Below are 24,257 nucleotides of genomic sequence, written 5' to 3' on the forward strand. Positions count from 1 at the left end.
TATTCCCAGTTTTAAAAAAATCTGATTTTAACATTTTCCACTGATAAATGCAAAAGACACTTATAATGAAAAGAGATAATTTGGTCAGCTTTAAAGATTTCTAACTTATTATTTTCCTTAAAAAAAAAAAGTTATCTGTAAGACCAGGAAGGTGCGTTGGTTCTGAGAACTTGGGGGAGGGGTGATATGTTTTCATATATTAATAGAGAAAAAAGCCCATGAGAAAAAATTCAAAATATTTCTTTAATACCCCCAGTTTTCTTGCACTGTTGTTACTGCTTTTTAATACACATTCTGTTTTTATTTTTCCCTAGACATGAAATAAACAAATTATGCAGGACAAGAAAGAAACTTGGACTTGTGATTTTTTTAAACTTTATAAAACAATTTAATTAAAAATTATACCTTCCTGGCTATTTATGGTTCTGCAGCCTATTTTATAGGAATCAGTAGCTTCAGCCCTTAAAAGCTCTCCTGCAAGACATTTGTTACATGAAGGAGAATTTATGTGCTGAGAATAGTTTCATTCTTCAGTTAGGCCTTAGGGTTGACCCTATAAAATGTTTTACTCAGGAAGGTACAAAAATTTCTTCTCTTTAAATACTTCAGGAAAAACATAACCATTTTGCTAAATAAACTTGGCCATTTGATAGCATAAATTAGCGAGGTGATAAAATGTGGAAATTGTTCAAAAGCATCTTGTATAAATTACCGTCTTGGCTACACTCCTGCAGGAGGTGTCTTTTATCTTTTCTTTAACTAGATGGGAAAAGTCTCCATTACTGGAGAAAATGAAGGCTTTTTAAAAAAAAAAGTCCAGATTCAGCTAATAAATATTTTATAACTGTTTCCTGCAAAATATCTGAAATCCTTTCTAGAACTTGCAGTGTGAAACAGCAGCTTCAAGAAAAATATCAATAGGTCCAAATCAGATCACATGTAGCTCTGTCACCTTCAGAACATCCCTTTAAAGCTTAGGGTTATATATTTGGGAGGATCAATAACTTCTCCCTAAACATTTGGTCTGTGGGTTTGTATTTGAAGCATCATGAAGTTTACACTGCTGAAGCAAATAATGCACTGATTCTCATCTCCACAGCTAATAAATTTCTAGGTCCCATAGATGCTCATGAATTACCTCTTAGTAGATTCCCCTTGAGATCACTCCAGGACTACTTTGGTATCCTGAATATTTAAAACTACAATTACGAAAACTCATCTATGTGGTTTAACAAAGCAGTTTATACAAAACTGTGTCCTAACTTCTTTAGCTTAAAAAAGCTTGTTTCTAGAAAGTCATAAAAATTGAGTATTAGTACAAACTAAAAATAGAGTAATCAGCTAAACAGCACCCAGCATTCATAAGTTGAGTATTAAATGAAACCTGCAGGTTATGTGGGGCTTTGGGACTGACCAGGCTGCCAGACTTCTCCCCAATCAATACTTTAATGTACATAAAATATTGCTGAGTCGAGTGGTCTTGGATCTGGTTTGTAGTCAGCCACAGATAGCATGTCTCGTTTGGAAAAAAAAATCACTTAGTGGTAAACAACTTTAGAGCTAGGAGAGGGTTTAAAGCTTTGTATTCCAATCCTCACTTTGTGGGAAACTGCAGTCCAGGGAGCTTCAAACATTTACTCAAGGTTAGTGGGCTGTAGTCACAGCCCAGTTCTCCTGATCTCCAATCCAGTGTCGTTACCACAAAACAGTCCTCTCTCTGGGGCACACTGATTCCATCTGAAGCCAGACTCTGTCCTTCATGCTCAGGGCAGCCCAGGGCAGGCAGGGGAAGATGGTTTTATCTGCACGCACAGGTCACTTACCATGGGTCTTTAGAGAGCTCTCGCCATGTTGTATAGGGGGTGTGACTCTGTGAGGGGGGTTTTCTCTAGTCTTAGCTCATAGCTCATGACTTGGGGATGGAGGGAAAGTAGCACGTGGAGTCTAAGCTATTAAAGATAGACCCTGTCTTTAATATCAGCATTAAATACAGATTATCTGTATTAAATAAAACTGTATCTGACCATCACAAGAGATGTTCGTGTGCTGTTTGGCACTCAGGAATCAGGCATTTCCTACAGTGGAGCTATATATTTTCATGAAAAGCACAATGTTACCTAGATTAACAAATTGCTTAGCTGAGATGGTTGAGAAAATAGTGGTGAGGCCTTGAGAATGTGCTAGTTGAGTGAAGGGCCTCATTTCTATGACCTGGAGGACTTAGTTGTCTGATGGATGGAAGTGATGTCTGAATCACTTACGGTAGGAGATACATACATTTATTATGTATTCAGAGTAGTCACCCTTGTTTTAAAATATACATATATCCATGTAAGTAGCCCCTAATGAAGTTATCCTGTCTCTCTAAGTGTCCATTCATTAAGTGTATGTAGGGGCTTTAAAATAATGTCTGATGCTGGTACTAGCTCCGTATACTGTAGCGCCCTGTGAGATCACCTTCCTGTGATCATCCTGCAGGCTGGGCTGAGAAGCCAGGGCTGCCCCCTCTTCCCCAGAGCCCACCTGGCTGCCCTGGGTGTGGTGATCATGCCTCTGAGAGAGAAGTCAGTTTTCTTTGGATGAGTGCTCTTCTCAGCTGGCTGCTGAGGTGCCGAATGATGGATAGAAATGCCTCGTTACAGGGCGTGCTTTTGTGGCAGAGCTCTCCGCATCCGAGGGGGAGTGGTGTAACAGGGAGAGAGGATGAGCTCCAGATCACAGCAAAGCCTTGGACTCACGGCAGCTAGGATGGACTCTCTTCACCCCAACTTCCTAGTACAAGGGGACAGCTTTTTATCCCCTGAGATCAGCTAAGTTTTCTGAGAATGTTAACAGGACATCCTGGGTGGTTTCCATCCTCTTGTGCTCCTGGTGACAGAATGGTAGCTCATCTCTGAACCATTTTTTTTTCTGTTTGTGCCAAGCTCCTCACCTGCAAATGTGGGGGGCCACTGTCAACACCAGTGGTGTTTTCTGAGCTGCTTATTATGGGTGCAAACTCCAACCACTCCTAACTGGGCTTCTTGTGTTCACCCCCATTCTGACCCTTCCATTTAGAATGGGTTTGGAAGCCCTTGTGGAGTCATATGCATTCTGGAGACCTTCACTACGGACCCTCACCTTTGAAGATATCCCTGGAATTCCCAAGCAAGGTAAATCACAAAGTCTCCTGGGTCAGGGACTTCCCTGGTGGTCCAGTGGTTAAGACTTCACCTTCCAATGCAGGAGGTGCAGGTTCGATCCCTGGTCTGGGAGCTAAGATCCCACATGCCTCCCGGCCAAAAAACCAAAACATAAAACAGAAGCAATAGTGTAACAAATTCAATAAAGACTTTAAAAATGGTCCACATCAAAAAAAGTCTTAAAAACAAAAAACGAAAGAAAAAAAAAAAGTCTCCTGGGTCATGTATACAGCCAGGTCCTGCCTAGATGCTCAGGCACTGAAAAATGCACACGTCATTGCTTGTCCTCTGTAATGGCAACCTCATTACCAACATCCTCCCATTACAGGATCCCTTTCTTTTCTGTCTGGTATGGGGATGGGCCAGGAAAATGGCCGTTGTGGTCAAAGGTTAAGTCTTGGATGTTTTAGTCTGTTTATATATTTCATAACCTTTACTTTACCCTAAATCTCTTCTTAAAATTAGAGGTAGACTAGTTGGCCCTGGTACCAGGCGTACTTCACAGATAATTGCTGATGCTGGTCCCGGTTCACCCTTTCTTGCCAGCTTCCTCTTCCTTCAGCAGAATTGCCTCCAGGCAGCGTTCTCTTGTATTTATGATGAGAAGGTCAGGCACACTGAGGCAACCTTCCCTGAGCTCCCCTTTGAGTATTTCCTACAAGCACAGGGCTGGTGTTTCCTCAGAGGGAGCAGCACGGAAAGGGATGACACTTCCTTCTCTACTTGGTAGGTAGGACTCGCAGCCCCCTCCTGCACTCAGGCATTTTACGCCTGATCCTGCCCAGCACCCCGTTGAGAATTTAGCATTGCTGGGTTTTAGATAATTATCATTGGGCAGATTGGGCTTTTAGATTATTTTGAGAAGCTATATAAAACACTGTCACTAGAGCAATGAAGGTTTTACAACCTATCCAGCCCATTGGAATTCTCTTCTCTCCCTAAGTTCCATCAAGTTGCAAACATCAATCTGTCAGCAAATCCAGAGTGGGGAGTCAGCCGCCACCACTGTTATTGATTGGATGCAGGGTTAACCCCCCTCTCTATTTCACAGGACTGTTTATTTGCTGGACCTCTGCTCTTGTGTTGGCATGTGATTCACCAAACCGTTGTCTGTTTGGAAATGATATGTATACATGTAGCTGATTCACTTCGTCGTACAGCAGAAACTAACACAACATTGGAAAGCAACTATACTCCAATTAAAAAAAAAAATAAAGTTCTAGACCGTTGCCTTATTTCAGTAGCCCTGAGTGGTACAGTCATTGATGCACACAAGCTTGCAGTGGGAAGTTGCAAGTTTGTTTGAGGCAGGATGTGTCTTTGACCAATTTGGCTCTTTTCTTTGAATTCCTTCTTTTTTCTTGCAAGAAAATATATTGCTCCAGAGGAAGCTCTGCTGAAAGAAAGAGTAAAAGTTGGGTAGAAGTGAGGTGATGGAACTTTTGGAACAAGATACAGAGTAAGATGAAATTTATATTTTCTAAAGTTACCAGGAAAGTCAGTATTTGTAGTGTTTATTATTAAAAAATGAGAAAACTTTGAGAAAGCTAATTGAGGGAGAAAATGTGAAAATTCTATGTGATAGTGTCCTAATATCTTCTGGAAAAAAAAAAATCACTCCTTGGGGAGATAGTTTCCTTGAAAATATTGAGAAGATCTGTGTTTAAAATATTTCAGTCTGAATTCAACGAAATTACAATTCCTGAGAGCGGAGACCATCTCCTTTTCGTCTTTGTACCCGCCCCTTCTCACAAGTCCGTCTAGCTCCTGTGTACACAATTGAAAGGAAAAGATGCTCTTTACATTTCAATTTCTTCTGCAGGAAATACAGGTTCCTCCACCTTACTCCAAGGTTCTGGGAATGGCGTTGCGGCCACCCACCCTCATCTTCTGTCCGGCTCCCCTTGCTCGTCTCCAGCCTTCCATCTGGGACCCAACACCAGCCAGCTGTGTAGTCTGGCCCCGGCTGACTACTCCGCGTGCGCCCGCTCCAGCCTAACCCTCAACCGGTACAGCACGTCCTTAGCCGAGACCTACAACAGGCTGACCAATCAGACGGGCGAGACCTTCGCCCCGCCCAGGACTCCCTCCTACATGGGCGTGAGCGGCAGCGCCTCCGTGAACATGTCCATGGGCGGCACGGATGGGGACACCTTCAGCTGCCCACAGACCAGCTTATCCATGCAGATTTCTGGGATGTCCCCCCAGCTCCAGTACATCATGCCTTCACCCCCCAGCAACGCCTTTGCTGCTAACCAGACCCACCAGGGTTCCTATAACACGTTCAGGTTACACAGCCCCTGTGCCTTGTATGGATATAACTTCTCCACATCCCCCAAACTGGCTGCCAGTCCTGAGAAAATTGTTTCTTCCCAAGGAAGTTTCTTGGGGTCCTCACCGAGTGGGACCATGACGGATCGGCAGATGTTGCCCCCCGTGGAAGGAGTGCACCTGCTTAGCAGCGGGGGTCAACAGAGTTTCTTTGATTCTAGGACCCTAGGAAGCTTAACTCTCTCATCATCTCAAGTGTCTGCACATATGGTCTGATGAAGCCTTTAAGTTAAACTACATTGGAATCTGGCTAATGTATATTCTTTCTTCGTTTTCCTTGTCTTTTCTTTCTGGAAAGAAATATGAAAAGAAACTTATCAGTAGCTTGTAAAATGTACATATAATAGAAAATGAAGGCTCACTGAGTTTTTTTGACTTTCTCATGGTGAGATTGTAATTATCTTTGGTACATATGTATACTGTATATGGCATGTGGAGTTTTGCAGCCTACAAAACCACATCCTCCCTCTATTTTTCCCCCAGTTACACAGAGTATTGGCATAAATGTAGTATGTTTAACCAAAGTTCTCATACTTTTTAAAAAACCAAACAGCAAACTTAAAACTTGGCAATGACACTAACCAGACTAAGACGTATAACTTAATTTATCAGGAAAATGCTCTACACAGTTTCCTACTTGAAGGTTGATAACCAGCAGTAACCAGCACACAGAGTCTTGTGATTTCTGTTATTCTTGGGCACAATGTGAGAACCTAAGTCAGTAGAAGTCTTAGTAATAGTACTGAGGTATTTGTAATCATGAAGGATTAGCTTTTGTGTTCCTACTTGCTCTTATTTATCACAGGTATTAGGTGACTTTGGTCCTATAAAAATTCATAATCCATAATAATTACTTTCTTAAGGAAAATGGAAAGGCTTGTGATTTTTTCACTTTCTATTGGACATGTAAGAGGTGTTTATTCATCTGCAGAGAATAAATTTCCAGTTATTTTGGATTTTTTGCTCATTTTATTTAGTATCAAGTAGACTATTAAAGAATGTCCTATAGACATTTTTAAATTCCAGTTTTCACCAGGGGAGGAATATATGATATGACTGGAATGGCAAAAAGAAAATAAATCCACCTCAAATTCTTTGATTCCAATGAGAAATGTCTAGCTTTTTAAATCAAGAAGAATAATATTGTTAGCTATCCCTTAGGTTTTTATAGTGTTGTTTTTTTTTTTTAATTCAGGATTTTTTTCCATCTTGCTTTGCGATTCCTGACCCATGGTCTATAAGTAAGGGAAAAAGGCATTTATGCTACTTATTTATGTCTCATAACTCCTACAAATTGAAACCTTCCCCCCTCCTGAACCTTGTCCCTTTGTCTGAGTCTTTCTCAAAACAGATAGATTCTAGGCCTTCATGGTGTTAAATAACGCTGTAAGGAATTTCAGGGGGTTATCTCCAGCAATCTGTCTTTTGGGGGTTGCAGTGCAAAGGCCAAAGCCCATTACTATAAAGTTCCTCTTGGAAGACTAAGGAGGAAGATACCAATTATGATAAAGGAGCTGTAAAACTTTTAACCTCAACATCATTTTTAACCTTGAAACTGAAAAAAAAAAAAACGAAAACAGCATTATTTTTTAAAAACCCTTAAAACAATGTATACAGGGTTTCGAAGCATGTAGTAACTTTGATAGCACATAATGAGATGAATAGGAAAGGCTAAGAATGCAAGGTGAAGAGCATTACCATATGTCTATTGAGGCTAAAATCATGTGTCTGTCCATTGACTCACTACATTTCATATATTTGCCAAGCGGAAGCAGTGTGTTTTAGTGCTAAACAGAATGGCTTTAACCCATCCCTAGGTTAGATGGGGCTAGGGCAAAGCTCCTGGTTTGCTTCTTTACTTTAAAACAACATGGCTGTTACATCTTGAGGGAGATTACTATTTAAACAGTATTTGCACAGAATGTGACTCTGTTTATATATACTGATAAATTTCCTCATGGGTTCTCTAACAGTTTGTCAAATTAGTATTGATCTTTAAATTTAAAATTAGCATGAAGGCACATGACATATATCCAATAGGTAGATCTACATAAGATGTTTGTGTATGGCATTAATAACTTGACAAAGATTTGGGAAAAGTCCTTATTATGAGTACATCCCAGCTTCAGTGCTTGGTGTAATTTAAGGAGAACAAGAGAGTTTTCCATCTGGAGAAAACAGAGAAAGTAATGATCTGTACCTGTATGCATTAATAAGAAGAGAATTTTCCTTTTTGCTCTTTGTGATTTGAGATGACACCGCAATACAAGTAGAATTTTTAATTAATCTTTTCTTTTCGATTTGGCAATATTGTACAAATGCTGTTTCCTTTAGGTTTTACTGTAAATATTAATCATCATGTCACTTCAAAGACTAGCCTTTTATCATTATATTAAATGACATACAGGCATTGATAATTATAATTATATATCTGTATTTTATTAAAAAGTGCTTAAGAAATTATATATTAAAGTGTGTTACTAAACCCTTTTATGGCTTTGGAGGGGAATCATTTGAAGTGTCTATAAATGTTGTTCCAAGAATAGGCCCACACATGCATACTCCAAACACAAATTTTGTAGCTTATGATTACAAGGCATGGGGAAATGGGCCTGGTATTCATTTCTGATGTGTTAAATATAATTTCTTGGTGCCTTGACCATGTCATTGAAGGTGAAGACCTGACAAATGTTGAACACATGAAAATTCAAATGTGAGAAGAGGAGGGCAGAGTGGGATGTTTTGTTTTGGGTCCGGGGGGGAAGGGCAAGGATATAAGAAAGAGCTGCTTGTACCACTGACCAGTGATGACAGATCACTTTTAGACCCCTTACTCAGAAAACATTCCAAGGGACATTGTGATGAGGTGAGGTTGCTGGTATCACAACCAGTCACATTTTGAAAATTAACACTTGCTTCCATACAGGCTCCCTCCCAGAGGTCACCAGCTTTTCACAAGCAGGGCACCCACTTGCTGACCCCTGATTTCTGGAATGTAGGGGGTCAGGAGACTTTGGTGGCCCCCAGAGAAGGTTGGGGCACAGTGTTGCTGATATAGCAAAGGATCACACTCACTCTTTATATTAGTGGAATTTTGAGCAAAATGCACCTCACTTTTAAAATGTGAATTCCTCTTGAGACCTCACTCCCTGGATTTAAACCTATTAGCAACTCACACCTTAGTATGAAATAGATAAACAGAAGTTTTAGAGATAGCTGGAGGTTTGATTAAGAGAAGGGAGTAATTTTTGGAGTAGGGAAGTTCTGGGAAAATATGAATGCGAAGCAGAAGGTGCAAGAAAAGTGATCACTAACCAAGCCTGGTGTAAAGTCATTACACCAGCCATTATTTAATTTCATGAGTTTCTTTCAGGAGTCACGGTAGAGTTGGTGGATGCTATGCCAGTGCTGTCTTTAATTAGACAGGTTTGTAAAGAATCCTTTATTTCAAAGTGTAACTCTGCTGGGTTTCCTCATGGGGAGTTTATTGACTCATCTGCATGGAGATTTTCTTAAGCCTCCCATTGGTAATTAAGTCATTTTATTAAATTATTACCATATTGTGTTTTAATCTCATTGATCATCATTCCTTAAAATATGTGCTCAGATAAACAGTAGGTGAAGTTGAACATGTGAACAGTTAAATAGACATATGTGATTACGGCCTTCTAGGAGCTTAAAACTTGAAAACAATATCAGTGATGGAAATGAATAAATATATATATGTATATATTTTTTTCAAGTATAGAAACATCCAACAGATGTTTATAAACTTAGTATCCATCTACATGCTGATAGATTTTCAAATGGTGAATTTTCTTTTTTTGGGATTTTGCTATGGTGAGATCATCACTTCCTTGAGAATAGGGAACTTAGTTTCAAACAATGGGTTTCCCAATCATGATTTTGGACAAAACGTAACCACTTTAGATCTGTTTTTTTATATGTGAGAGGAGTGTCTGGGATGAGAATCTGTACTATTCCTTTCAGTTTCAAATTCATATGACCTTAGTGCATAAATAATATTCAGCTTGATAGTAGGAAAATAGCTTTATAAAAATGTATCTTTGGGGCTTCCCTGGTGGCGCAGTGGTTGAGAATCTGCCTGCTAATGCAGGGGACACGGGTTCGAGCCCTGGTCTGGGAAGATCCCACATGCCACGGAGCAGCTGGGCCCGTGAGCCACAACTACTGAGCCTGCGCGTCTGGAGCCTGTGCCCCGCAACGGGAGGGGCCGCGATAGTGAAAGGCCCGCGCACCGCGATGAAGAGCGGTCCCCGCACCGCGATGAAGAGTGGCCCCCACTTGCCGCAACTAGAGAAAGCCCTCGCACGAACCGAAGACCCAACACAGCCAAAAATAAATAAATAAATAAATAAAGTAGCTATACAATTAAAAAAAAAAAAAAAATTAAAAAAAAAATGTATCTTTGGGAGATATGTACATATATTTGCATATATATATTTTCAAAAGGTATGTTTTTATAAAACTATTTTAGATATATATCTATCTTTATAAAGAACATTACACCACCAGGATTATTTTAAATTTATTGGATTACTTAGAATTTTTAAAAAATGGAACTGTGCTTTATTTAGTTATAATATATAAGACATACGTTTGTATATTAGTATTTGAAGGAAGCCGCACTTAATTATGTATTTGCTACTTTATAGTGAACAGAAGAAGATGTTAATAAAATTTCCTTTTCATGATGCTCTTAATGGCATGGCATAAAATTGTTTCACTGTGGAAATAAGTGAAATAATTATGGCATCTAGTAAAATATTTAGAGATCATTCCAAGCCATTCAAAATTCATTTAAATCTTCACTGAGAAAAAAACCTGAATTTGTCTTTTTGAAGGGTTTTATTCATGCTGAGACTCAGATTAAAAATATAAAAAAGTTGATTACTCTGCAATTCACTGAGTTTACACAAGGCTGGATCAACATACCAATCCTTTGTTCATTTAAAAAATTATATTAATTTTAAAATAATATTTTAAAACTATATTAATTTTAAAATATTTGATAATTTTAAATTTTTAAAATTATATTAATCAGGTCACTAGAATAACTTAATAATAAGCAAAGACATTTTTCTAAATAACAGCTTTATTGAGATATAATTCACAAACCATACAATTCACCTGTTTAAAGTGAACAATTCAGTGGTTTTTAGTGTAATAAGAGTTGTGCAACCATCACCACAATCAATTTTAGAGCATTTTCATCACCCTGCAGAAAACTCCATGCCCATTAAGTCACCCCTTTTCCCTCTACTCTTTCTTTAACCCAAAGTCCTAGGCAACCACTAATCTACTTTTTGTCTATAGATTTGCCTATTTTGGGCTTCTCACGTAAATGGAATCATACAATATGTGGTCATTTGTGACTGGCTTCTTTCACGTAGCATAATGCTTTCAAGGTTCATTCATGTTGTAGCATGTATTGGTATTTAATTTCATTTTCTTGCTGAATAATTGTCCATTGTAGGTATACACTACGTTTTATTTATCCATTCATTGATGGACATTTGGATTGTTTTCATTTTTTGGCTGTTAAGAATAATGCTGGTAAAAACACTGGCGTACATGTTTTTGTGTGGACATATGTTTTCATTTCTGTTGAGTATATGCCTAGGAATGAAATTGCTGGATCCTGTCGTAATATTCTGTGGAACTTCCAGACTGTCTTCCCAAGTCATTGCACCATTACACATTTTTACCAGCAATGTGTGAAGGTTCTGATTTTTCCATTTCCTTACTAACAGTTGTTATTATCAGTCTTTTTGAGTATAGCCATCCTAGTGGGTGTGAGTGATATCTCATTGTGGTTTTGATTTTCATTTCCCTGATGACTGACGATGTTGAGCATCTTTTCCTGTATATCTTCTTTACAGAAATGTCTGTTCAGATCCGTCACCCATCTTTAATTGGGTTGTCCTTTAATTATTGAGGTGTAAGAGTTCTTTATATATTCTGGATACAACTCTCATCAGATATATTTCTTGCAAATATTTTCTCCCATTTGGTGGGCTGTGTTTTAACTTTATTGTTCATGTCCTTTGCCTCACAAAAGTTTTAAATTTTGAAGAGACTCAATTTATCTATTCTTTCTTTTGTTGCTTGTACTTTTGTTATGTGGGCCAAGACATTTTGATGAATTTTTAAAATCTGCCTTTTCACATTCTTAGTAGAAGTAGTAGTAACAGAACTGCATTTTAGCGTGCTTTTCGGGTGTATAAATTTAATAGTACTTGATAAATTACACCTCCTCCCAACATACCTGAAATGTTGTCCTTGGGTAAATAATTATACATCCTTAAGTGCCTTAAAAGGAAAGTGAAAAGATCCCAAAGCATCATGACGTTTTTATTACCATAGAGAAAGGCTGGCACATTCAGTATTTATTCAATCAATAAATATTTATTGAGCATCTACATTGGCATTATTTTAGACATTTGAGGTATTGCAGTGAAAAAAAATGTTGGTGTCTTCAAATGCCCTGTAAAAGTTGAAATGCTGGTTTCCTAGGGAAGAAAACTTCATACTGTAACATATCACAGTTGGCAGGAAAAAAGTGTTGCCTCTTGGCTTCTCTGTGAACTGGTGCCCTCGCCCTTATTATGATATTACATATTCCAGATGGTCACTGCAAAATGCTTGCTCCTATGCCAAGGTACAACAGGGATGCATTATCGCCTTAATTCTGAGTTTGTTCCGTGGTTTTCTTTGGAAACCCTAACATCATTTAAACGCAATTGTTTCAGTTTGGCTCTGTTTACAGAACTTTAGTAAGATATTTCCCTATTAATAACAGGAAGGGGAAACCTTACTTGTTTAGGGTTTTGGGAAACTCCTGCATATTTTTCTTAAAGGTATTTGGTGAAATGGATTGCAGAGATTTGCAGATTTCTTTTTCTTAATTTGCCTAAATGAATTTCAAGGGAAAATTAGTTGAACCGTATGTTTTTCAAACAACAGAAGCTCTTACTCATCAATGATAAAGACAATTTCAAAAGTCATTTCTATCAAGGAATGTTACAAAGTTCCAGTAGTCCCTGGCTTTAGGGACTAAGGAATGAATGAACATCATGGCAGGTCCCTTGTAGCTTCTGCTCATTTTTTTATTTTTCTGAATTTGATGACCTTGGTGTGTGGAGAAGAGAGGAAATAGCAATTGCCTATGTTTAAATGTCTGCTGTTGACTCAATTTTACCTTGGGAGGGCATGATGGGGAGACAGAAATATAATAATTAGAGCTAGAAGGGCCTGAGTGGTCAAGTAAGAGAGTTGTATGTGGAGAAGCAACTGACCTTCAGAGGTAACAATGTTGACCCATCTACAAGCTTCAGACAAGATATTCAGAAAAGTTCAGTGATAGCCTCCATCAATGACATTAAACACTTTCAAGCTTCCTTGTCTTTCTTCATGGTTTCCCCTCAGCCCTGAATGTCCTTCAAGCCTACATTCTCATTTTTAAGGAATTACTTACTCTTTCTTCAGTGAAGCCTTTCTCAGTTTCCATTCTTTCCATACTCCTTTCCCCAGGAGAAATAAACTTGCCCTCTAGAATGCTACCACAGCACTCCATGCATACCTCTCTTAAAAGAAAATACCTCAATATATGCTCTTCATATAGGCCAACCAGCCCAGCTACAATGGGACATCCATAAGGGAGAGAGCTGTATCTCGTTTGTTTTTGCCACAGCATACAGTGAAGATAAAAAAGTGATTAATGAAGCAGTGGATACATGAATAAATGTGTGAATAAATTAATAAAAAATTGAATAAATTTTTTAGGCCTACAAAGGAACCTAAAATTTGGTAGGTCTGGAGGTTTTGCTTGGTGAGCTGCCAATTTGCCATTATCAGCAGAGACACAGAGGTCAGTAGTTCCTCACAAAAGGACAGGAAAGGAAAGACTTTCTCCCTTCTTTCCTTCCTTCATTCCTTCCTTTGTTTCTTCCTTCGTTTCTTCGTTCCTTCCTTCCTGTTAGCATTGTGCCTGACACCTACATAAGATACTCCTCCCCATATTCTATGTATTTTATCATGACTGTCTTCAAAAGCTATTAGGATATTATATGAATTCAAAGGGGAAATACTCCTAAGGGGAGAATGTATTATATGCAGCATGGAGATCATTCATTCTAGGGAGCTTCAGCAGGCAAAGCTATAGTTTCAGGAACTGACTGTTTATGTTGCAGGCATCCCTAGAGTCTAGTCTAGAAATAACAGGAGGAAAGTGGGGCTTTCTACATCCTAGGACACCCAGCTGGACACAGATGTGGTGTTGATTGAAGTGAGATGGGTAGAGAAGTCCAGGTTTCACAGGTGATGGATGTATTGTATCCTGGGAGCTATGGGCCCAGGGGCTCTAAAGGGATTGAGGTTACTAACAGAGTTATTTGTAGGTTATTAGTTGTACATCTGTGCAAGTGAGTTGATATTACAATAAATATCATTTCATCTAGAAAAAGCGCCTATTTTGTAAGATTAAAAAATAAAATTACAGAAGTGAACCTAGAGATCTCTCCAGCTCACATGGATTAGGGGGTGCTCTGTCAGGATAAAAATGTTTTCTCTGTTGGTGGAGACCCAAGACACCTCGGAGAAAAACTTCTTTGCTGTGAGGAAACGCGTAACAATGACTGTTGACCTAGAGGCTGGTACCATCTTCGGGGTGAACAGCTTAGATGAGCGAGGCACCGCATGTTGGGGCACACATGCCCCGTCTTGCCCCCTGCCCGTTCCTTTTTCTCTGGTATACAGGAGAGAACTCGGCTTGGCTTTTCTTCAGATTCTGGTAGTAAGATCTACCTAAGAGGTTGGGGGTGACATAAGCAAAGACTAGGGGAAGGGAGCATCCACAAAGCGGGCAGCCCCACTGTGTTCACAAAGTAACTTCTATCATAGCTGTGCTTTGGGGGGTACCAGCTGTCTGCCCAGAGTAATAAAATTGAACTTTGTTTCTCTTTTTTTCTATTTTCCTGTGTGGGTGATGCATCTGTCAGAACCCCAGGGAGAAGGCTGTGAATGACACCCTGCCCTCCTAATACATGTGTTTGCTTATTTACATGCGGTTCAATCATTAATTCATCCCTGCATTTAGCGTTTGTGGAACACTTGCCACATGCCAGATTCTGTTGCTGGAGACGTGATTAGCAAGAAGAATGTGCTCTTTGGAGGGGTGCTCAGAGCCTCATCAGAGGGTCCCATGTGTTAAACACAGAGTCCTGACACAATGTAGTAAATGTTAAAATAGAGGTAGTACCAAGAGCTGTGGGAACATTGGAGGGTGTGATTAAGGTTATACGGGGGACAAGGAAGTGATCAAGAAAAGCCGTGAAGATGAGACACTATTTGATAAAGGCCAGGGAAGGCTGGTGGAAGTGAGGAATGAGTATTCTGGAACAGAATACTCCAATAGTCCAAAAGAGCTTTCTGCAACAGTGACAATATTCTCTATCTGCACCAACCAATACGGAAGCCACACGTGGCTACTGAGCACTTCAGAATGAGGCTAGAGGGATTCAGGGACTGAATTAGTAACTTTATTGAATATTAATTATTTCGAATTTAAGTTAAAAAAAACCACATGTGGCTAGTGGCTACCACGTCGAACAGCGAAGCTCTAGAGAACTCTGTGAAACAGAAAGCAATGCACGTCCTAAGAGAAGTGTGGATAATGGGCAATGGAGAGAATAAATCTTCCTCAATACGCAGTTCACCCCACTGTGTGGAGGATACTTCTGGAGGGTTACTACCAGTAGGCGGTGACTGTACCATCACTGAAAACTGAGTAGGCTACAAGACTCTGCCTGGCGACCCATCCATGATGTACATGTTTATTGAGCACCTATGCAGTTCTCCTCTGTCCTCCACATGGCTGGGCTGGTTGCACAGTCATTTGGCGACGAGCCGGGCCTCAGGTCATTTCCCTTCTATCAGGCAGAAGCCAAGAGAGTCCTTTCGGGGGCATTTACACATTGCAATTCTCTTTGACAAGGCTTGTTTTGGGAAGAGCGGTTATTAATTCTGAAGCAGGAAAGACAGTTTCTGGTATCGGTGGTTCTCTTCCTGGCTGAGGAGACTTGGACGCCCTGGCCCCTTTCTCCTTGCTCTGCTCCTTACTCTCTCCGTGCAGTACCCACTGGTGAATTACAGGATGAAAGGCTGTCATCCTCTTCCCTTGATTAAAGCCCAGATAATCGTTTATTAGTGAATGCGATTCTTTCTCTCGCCTTACCCCCATTAAATGAATTAAGAAGACAATTCCTCCTAGTGGAAGATGGGGGAAAATTAATGCAAAATATTCCTCATATGAGATATTAAAAAATGACTAGCGTTTGCATAGCATTTTATAGAACATACTGCATAATCACATACATTATTCCATTTAGTCTTTACAACACTCCTGTGAGATGTTTTGATCCTCAATTTATAAGTGAGGAAACTGGAGCTCACAAAAGTTAAGGACTTGCCCACAATCACTGGGCCATCAGGTGACAAACTGGGGTTCAGCCTGTTTGCTGATGCCTAAAGAGCGTCTGACAGCATGGAAGGAAGGAGATTGGGGCAAAAATAAAGACTGAGGGGAAATCCTGACTGGGAGGGAAGGGAAGAGAAAAAGGGAAAGAAAGTGCTCCTTGCTGATTCCGAATGACCGAAACTCCTGCCAGGGGAAGCAATTGGTTGGCAGGAATAATCCCCGAAACAAACCCTTCAGCACAGCTTTCCTCTCTCTTTTCACCAGCTTCCCGGGAACAGCCCCTACCTTGGATGGGTAGCTAAGGGATTCAGAGCTGGCTCGAAGCCAGTGGGAAAGTCTTGGTTAAATTAAGAGTTGTTAAAAGATAAACTGAGGCATATTAAGTGTTTTAAGAGTTTATTTGAGCGAAAATCAGTTCTAACCTGGCAGTGCTAAACCGAAGTGGTTAGGAGCACTCCAGAGACAGGAGCTTGGGGTCAGGCTGTTATAAACTCCAAAGCAAAGCAAAGGGAGGGAATTACTGCTTGACTATTAGCTTACAGCCTAGCCTAGTTGACTGTTTGATTGGCTGTCCCTAGGAGTTTGGTTTTGGAACCTTGAAGCATTTGCAGACTTAGATTTGGGTTTGCTTACATAGGTGACCTTAGAACCACAGCAGTCTAATGGCCACATTGTGTAATTAATTTAAGTTTACTTCAATTCAAGGGATTGAAAAGAGGAAAAATGAAATGGTCAGCTTTTCCTCTTATGATCCCCCTGGAAATAGGTATACAAAATGTCAAAATGCTATGGGAAATTATTTCTGAAGTGAAGCCTTCATCTGAGAAAATTATTTTTTCTACGCCTCTTAAAAAAGGGAGCAAATATGTGGAGATAGTGAAGATAGAGTGGAGAAGAATTGTATCAACTTGTTTCTTGATGGAAAAGTTGACCTCATGCCAAAGTTCACTGATCTTGCTGTATTGGCTCAGGGAAAACCGCAGCAGCTTCAAATTTAAATATTATGATGGTTGGTGTCATTGCCTGATAATCTTTTAACATGAGTTGTGATCCCAAAGCTCCTTTACGTGTGTTAATTTTTAAAATCCTAACAAGTATTATTTAGTACAATTTTATAACTAAGCAAACTGAAGCAAAATAAGGGTCTGACCTAGCCAGGGCCACCCAGCTGGAAAGGAACAAAATCAGGATTTGAACTCAAATTCATCTGATCCCAGATTTGTTTTCGCAGTAATCCCTGTGTTACAAAACATAATGCGAGGCAACAAAAGATGAAATAGATAAATTGGACTTCATCAAAATTAAAACGTTTGTGGATCAAAGGACACTATCAACAGAGTGAAAACATGGGAGAAAATGTTTGCAGATCATATATCTGATAAGGGATTAATATCTGGAATATATAAAGAACTCCTACAACTTGACAACAACAGCAACAAATTAAAAAAGCAACCTACTTTAAAAATGGGCAAAGGACTTGAATAGGCATTTCTCCAAAGCAGATATACAAATGTCCAATAACCACATGAAAAGACACTCAACGTCACTAATCATTAGGAAATGCAAATGAAAATCACAATGAGATATTACTTCACATCCAACAGGATGGATATCATTTAAATAAAGAACAGGTTGGCAAGGATGCGAAGAAATTGGAACCCTTATGCATTGCAGGTGGCAGTGGTGCAGCCACTGTGGAAAAAAGTATGGTGGCTCCTTAAAAAATTAAAAATAGAATTCCCATATGATCCAGCTATCTCACTTGTAAATATATATCCGAAAGAGTTGAAAGCAGGGACTTGAATGAATATTTGTACGGCCATGTTCACAGCAGCATTATTCACACAAAGCCAAAAGTGATCCCAGTGTCCATTAACAAGTGAGCAGATAAACAAGGTGTGGTCTACACATACAATGGAATATTATTCAGCCTTAAAAGGAATGAAATTCTGGTACATGCTACAACATGGATGAACCTTGAAAGCGTTATGCTAAGTGAAATAAGCAGACACAAAAAGGCAAATCTTGTATGATTTCATTTACAGGAAATACCTAGGGTAGTTAAATTCAAAGAGACACAAAATAGAGTGGTGGTTGCCATGGCCTGGGGGAGAGAGGAAGGGGGAGTAAGTGTTTAATGATACAGAGTTTCAGTTTGGGAAAATGAAATTGTTCTGGAGATGGACGGTGGTGTTAGTTACACAACAATGTGAATATATTTAATTCTGTAGAAGTGTACTCTTTAAAATGGTATATTTTATGTTATGTATATTTTACTAAAGTAAAAAAATTTTAAAGCATAATGCTAGTACATTCATAGCACTGTACTAATTCGGTAAGAAAGACTAAAAATAATCCTTGTAGCTTTTAGAAAATAAATCTCACAATCATGTGTGCATTCATTCTTTCAATCTTTAACAAATATTTATTTAACATCATTTATGAATCAGGTCTCATTCTAGACATTGGAATACTAAGTATTGGAATAAGACACAGCTGCCTTGCACACATAGCATGTATGATCTAGCAGAGGAAACAGACATAATCAAATAATAACAAATAAATATAAAATCACTATGGCATAAGTGTTCTCCATGAAAAGGGCATCCAGGGTGCTATGAGAGCATAGACTAGGAGAAATGTGATTGAAGAAAGGAATGTTTGATTCTTGATTTTAAGTTTTAAGGTTAAAAAAACACACACATTTATGTACAGGACACACTATACTGCAGCTCCACATATAACATGAGTGGCACTGGTTTCCCAAGTTCCTCATTTCCATGAGCCAAGTGTATTTGTGAAATTGCTTTACTAAGAAAGAATGGGGACTGTTTCCTGTGCAACTGCCAGAGTATGGTATTGAAAACACAAGCCTGATACACAAATGAGCCTGATACATAAATGCAAATGGCATGTGTTTGAGTCTTATCTGTCATCTAACTAGCAAGCATTTGTTTCTCCTGGCAATTAAAACAGCCTATCAATATTATTTTGCAAATCTCTATGGTCATTCCTATTAGACCTTAAGTAAAGAAGAAGGGAAGATTAATTTTGTTTACGGGCAAGAGGGCACAGGAAAATTTCATCATTTCTGTAATTGAACGTTGCTCACCTATAAAAAATCAAGTGATTCATATTTTAAAACAGTCATTTAAAAAAGTAAATATATAAATTTACCCAAGCATTCCCTACATTAGAAGGGAGAACAGGGAACAACTTATTATTTACCAAAGACAAAGATGTCTCTTAGCAGTGTATCACTGGGGCCCAAAATAGGCTGAGGGCACAGTTCTTCATGACTTTCTGTCTATATATTTACTTACACATTGAAGTTTTTGGAATCTAACATGTGTCGTCATTTTTTTGAACCACTAAGGAAGAAAAAAAGATGCCAGTTCAACTTGACACAAGGCATTATCCATCGTCCTGGGCAACACATGAATCAATCACACCAGTCTCTTGTTGCTTCGCAATTTCTTCTGCCTTCCACTGCATTGTTTGGCATGCAATAGGATATTGTTTTGTACATGTCTCCAGCAAACTAGAAGGTGGCTTTTTCTGCTTGTTGAGTTCCACAAAGCACTTAGATGTTGCTTTGTAAGAGAAGGTGGACTTGACCTCATTCCTCCAATGATGACTTCACTAATATCAATTTATGCCCCATCTTCCTCTCTCTCTCGATGCTTCTTATGAGCACAATAGCTTTTTTTTTCTTAACATCTTTATTGGAGTATAAATGCTTTACAATGGTGTGTTACTTCCTGCTGTATAACAAAGTGAATCAGCTATACATATACATATATCCCCATATCTCCTCCCTCTTGCGTCTCCCTCCCACCCTCCTTATCCCACCACTGTAGGTGGTGACAAAGCACCGAGCTAATCTCCCTGTGCTATGTGGCTGCTTCCCACTAGTTATCTATTTTACATTTGGTAGTGTAAATATGTCCATGCCACCCTCTCACTTTGTCCCAGCTTACCCTTCCCCCCCCACGTCCTCAAGTCCACTCTCTACTTCTGCGTCTTTATTCATGTCCTGCCCCTAGGTTCTCCAGAACCTTTTTTTTTTTTTTTTAGATTCTGTATATATGTGTTAGCATATGGTATTTGTTTTTCTCTTTCTGACTTACTTCACTCCATCCACCTCACTACAAATAACTCAATTTCGTTTCTTTTTATGGCTGAGTAATAGTCCATTGTATATATGTGCCACATGTTCTTTATCCATTCATCTGTTGATGAACACTTAGGATGCTTCCATGTCCTGGTTATTGTAAATAGAGCTGCAATGAACATTGTGATACATGACTCTTTTTGAATTATGGTTCTCTCAGGGTATATGCCCAGTAGTGGGATTGCTGGGTCATATGGTAGTTCTATCTTTAGTTTTTTAAGGAACCTCCATACTGTTCTCCATAGTGGCTGCTTCAATTTACATTCCCACCAACAGTGCAAGAGAGTTCCCTTTTCTCCACACCCTCTCCAGCATTTATTGTTTGTAGATTTTTTGATGATGGCCATTCTGACTTGTGTGAAGTGATACTTCATTGTAGTTTTGATTTGCATTTCTCTAATGATTAGTGATGTTGAGCATTCTTTCATGTGTTTGTTGGCAATCTGTGTATCTTCTTTGGAGAAATGTCTATTTAGGTCTTCTGCCCATTTTTGGACTGGGTTTTTTGTTTTTTTCACAATGAGCTGCATGAGCTGCTTGTAAATTTTAGAGATTAATCTTTTGTCAGTTGCTTCATTTGCAAATATTTTCTCCCATCCTGAGGGTTGTCTTTTTCTCTTGTTTATGGTTTCCTTTGCTGTGCAAAATCTTTTAAGTTTCATTAGGTCCCATTTGTTTATTTTTGTTTTTATTTCCATTTCTCTGGGAGGTGGGTCAAAAAGGATCTTGCTATGATTTATGTCATAGAGTGTTCTGCCTATGTTTTCCTCTAAGAGGTTTATAGTGTCTGGCCTTACATTTAGGTATTTAATCCATTTTGAGTTTATTTTTGTGTATGGTGTTAGGGAGTGTTCTAATTTCATTCTATTACATGTAGCTGTCCAGCTTTCCCAGCAGCACTTATTGAAGAGGCTGTCTTTTCTCCATTGTATGTTCTTGCCTCCTTTATCAAAAATAAGGTGACCATATGTGTGTGGGTTTATCTCTGGGCTTTCTATCCTGTTCCATTGATCTATATTTCTGTTTTTGTGCCAGTACCATACTGTCTTGATCACTGTAGCTTTGTAGTAGAGTCTGAAGTCCAGGAGCCTGATTCCTCCAGCTCCGTTTCTCTTTCTCCAGATTGCTTTGACTATTCGGGGTCTTTTGTGTTTCCATACAAATTGTGGAAGTTTTTGTTCTAGTTCTATGAAAAATGCCAGTGGTAGTTTGATAGGGATTGCATTGAATCTGTAGATTGCTTTGGGTAGTATAGTCAGTTTCACAATGCTGATTCTTCCAATCCAAGAACATGGTATATCTCTCCATCTGTTTGTATCATCTTTAATTTCTTTCATCAGTGTCTTATAGTTTTCTGCATACAGGTCTTTTGTCTCCTTAGGTAGGTTTATTCCTTGGTATTTTATTCTTTTTGTTGCAATGGTAAATGGGAGTGTTTCTTTAATTTCTCTTTCAGATTTTTCCTCATTAGTGTATAGGAATGCAAGAGATTTCTGTGCATTAATTTTGTATCCTGCTACTTTACCAAATTCATTGATTAGCTCTAGTAGTTTTCTGGTAGAGTCTTTAGGATTCTCTGTGTATAGTATCATGCTATCTGCAAACAGTGATAGCTTTACTTCTTTGTTTCTGATTTGGATTCCTTTTATTTCTTTTCTTCTCTGACTGCTGTGGCTAAAACTTCCAAAACTATGTTGAATAATAGTGGTGAGAGTGGACAACCTTGTCTTGTTCCTGATCTTAGTGGAAATGGTTTCAGTTTTTCACCATTGAGAAGATTGTTGGCTGTGGGTTTGTCATATATGGCCTTTATTATGTTGAGGTAAGTTCCCTCTATGCCTACTTTCTGGAGGGTTTTTATCATAAATCGGTGTTGAATTTTGTTGAAAGATTTTTCTGCATCTATTGAGATGATCATATGTTTTTACTCCTTCAATTTGTTTATATGGTGTATCACGTTGATTGATTTGTGTATATTGAAGAATCCTTGCATTCCTGGGGTAAACCCCACTTGATCAGGGTGTATGATCCTTTTAATGAGCTGTTCGATTCTGTTTGCTAATATTTTGTTGAGGATTTTTGCATCTATGTTCATCAGTGATATTGGCCTGTAGTTTTCTTTCTTTGTGACATCTTTGTCTGGTTTTGGTATCAGGGTGATGGTGGCCTTGTAGAATGAGTTTCAGAGTGTTACTCCCTCTGCTATATTTTGGAAGAATTTGAGAAGGATAGGTGTTAGCTCTTCTCTAAATGTTTGGTAGAATTCGCCTGTGAAGCCATATGGTCCTGGGCTTTTGTTTGTTGGAAGATTTTTAATCAGTCTCAATTTCAGTGCTTGTGATTGGTCTGTTTATATTTTCTATTTCTTCCTGGTTCAGTATCAGAAGGTTGTGCTTTTCTCAGAATTTGTCCATTCTTCCAGGTTGTCCATTTTATTGGCCTATTGTTGCTTGTAGCAATCTCTCATGATCCTTTGTATTTCTGCAGTGTCAGTTGTTACTTCTCCTTTTTCATTTCTAATTCTATTGATTTGAGTCTTCTCCCTTTTTTTCTTGATGAGTCTGGCTAATGGTTTATCAATTTTGTTTATCTTCTCAAAGAACCAGCTTTTAGTTTTATTGATCTTGCTATTGCTTCCCACATTTCTTTTTCATTTATTCCTGATCTGATCTTTATGATTTCTTTCCTTCTGCTAACTTTTGGGGGGGGTTGTTTTTCTTTCTCTAATTGCTTTAGGTGTAAGGTTAGGTTGTTTATTTGAGATGTCTCTTGTTTCCTGAGATAGGATTGTATTGGTATAAACTTCCCTCTTAGAACTGCTTTTGCTGCATCCCATAAGTTTTGGGTCATTGTGTTTTCATTGTCATTTGTTTCTAGGTATTTTTTGATTCCCTCTTTGATTTCTTCAGTGATGTCTTGGTTATTTAGTAGTGTATTGTTTAGCCTCCATGTGTTTGTATTTTTTACAGATTTTTCCCTGTAATTGATATCTAATCTCAGAGCGTTGTTGTCGGAAAAGATACTTGATATGATTTCAATTTTCTTAAATTTACCAAGGCTTGATTTGTGACCCAAGATATGATCTATCCTGGAGAGAGTTCCATGAGCACTTGAGAAGAAAGTGCATTCTGTTGTTTTTGGATGGAGTATCCTATAAATATCACTTAAGTCAGCCTTGTTTAATGTATCATTTAAATCTTGTGTTTCCTTATTTATTATCATTTTGGATCATCTGTCCATTGGTGAAAGTGAGGTGTTAAAGTCCCCTACTATGATTTTGTTACTGTCGATTTCCCCTTTTATGGCTTTCAGCATTTGCCTTATGTATTGAGGTGCTTCTATGTTGGGTGCATAAATATTTACAATTGTTATATCTTCTTCTTGGATTGATCCCTTGATCATTATATAATGTCTTCTTTGTCTCTTGTAATAGTCTTTATTTTAAAGTCTATTTTGTCTGATATGAGAATTGCTACTCCAGCTTTCTTTTGATTTCCATTTGCATAGAATATCTTTTTCCATCCCCTCACTTTCAGTCTGTATATGTCCCTAGGTCTGAAGTGGGTCTCTTGTAGACAGCATATATACGGGTCTTGTTTTTGTATCCATTCAGCCAGTCTGTGTCTTTTGGTGGGAACATTTAATCCATTTACATTTAAGGTAATTATCGATATGTATGTTCCTATTCCCATTTTCTTAAATGTTTTGGGTTTGTTATTGTAGGTGTTTTCCTTCTCTTGTGTTTCTTGCCTAGAAAAGTTCCTTTAGCATTTGTTGTAGAGCTGGTTTGGTGGTGCTGAATTCTCTTAGCTTTTGCTTGTCTGTAAAGGTTTTAATTTCTCCGTCGAATCTGAATGAGATCCTTACCGGTAGAGTAATCTTGGTTGTAGGTTTTTCCCTTTCATCACTTTAAATATGTCCTGCTACTCCCTTCTGGCTTGCAGAGTTTCTGCTGAAAGATCAGCTGTTAACCTTTTGGGGATTCCCTTGTATGTTATTTGTTGTTTTTCCCTTGCTGCTTTTAATATTTTTTCTTTGTATTTAATTTTTGATAGTTTGATCAATATGTGTC

General features: G+C 38.6%; 1 protein-coding gene across 2 annotated transcripts in view; it reads left to right on the plus strand.

Moving 5' to 3' along the window:
* Positions 1-8,003, plus strand: part of TBX18 (T-box transcription factor 18) — a 29,951-nt gene extending 21,948 nt beyond the window's left edge. The window contains exons 7-8 of one of the 2 annotated variants that reach the window (XM_057528188.1): positions 3,058-3,152; positions 5,005-8,003. In XM_057528188.1, the coding sequence (XP_057384171.1) occupies positions 3,058-3,152; positions 5,005-5,729 (820 nt within the window). In that variant the 3' untranslated portion in view covers positions 5,730-8,003. Of the gene's footprint in view, positions 1-3,057; positions 3,153-4,233; positions 4,983-5,004 lie in introns of those variants that run through there. The other variant, XM_057528189.1, reaches the window with a different exon arrangement.
* The last annotated feature ends 16,254 nt before the right edge of the window (positions 8,004-24,257 follow it).

Source organism: Balaenoptera acutorostrata, chromosome 14 (assembly GCF_949987535.1).
Source record: "Balaenoptera acutorostrata chromosome 14, mBalAcu1.1, whole genome shotgun sequence".
Classification (NCBI taxonomy): domain Eukaryota; kingdom Metazoa; phylum Chordata; class Mammalia; order Artiodactyla; family Balaenopteridae; genus Balaenoptera; species Balaenoptera acutorostrata.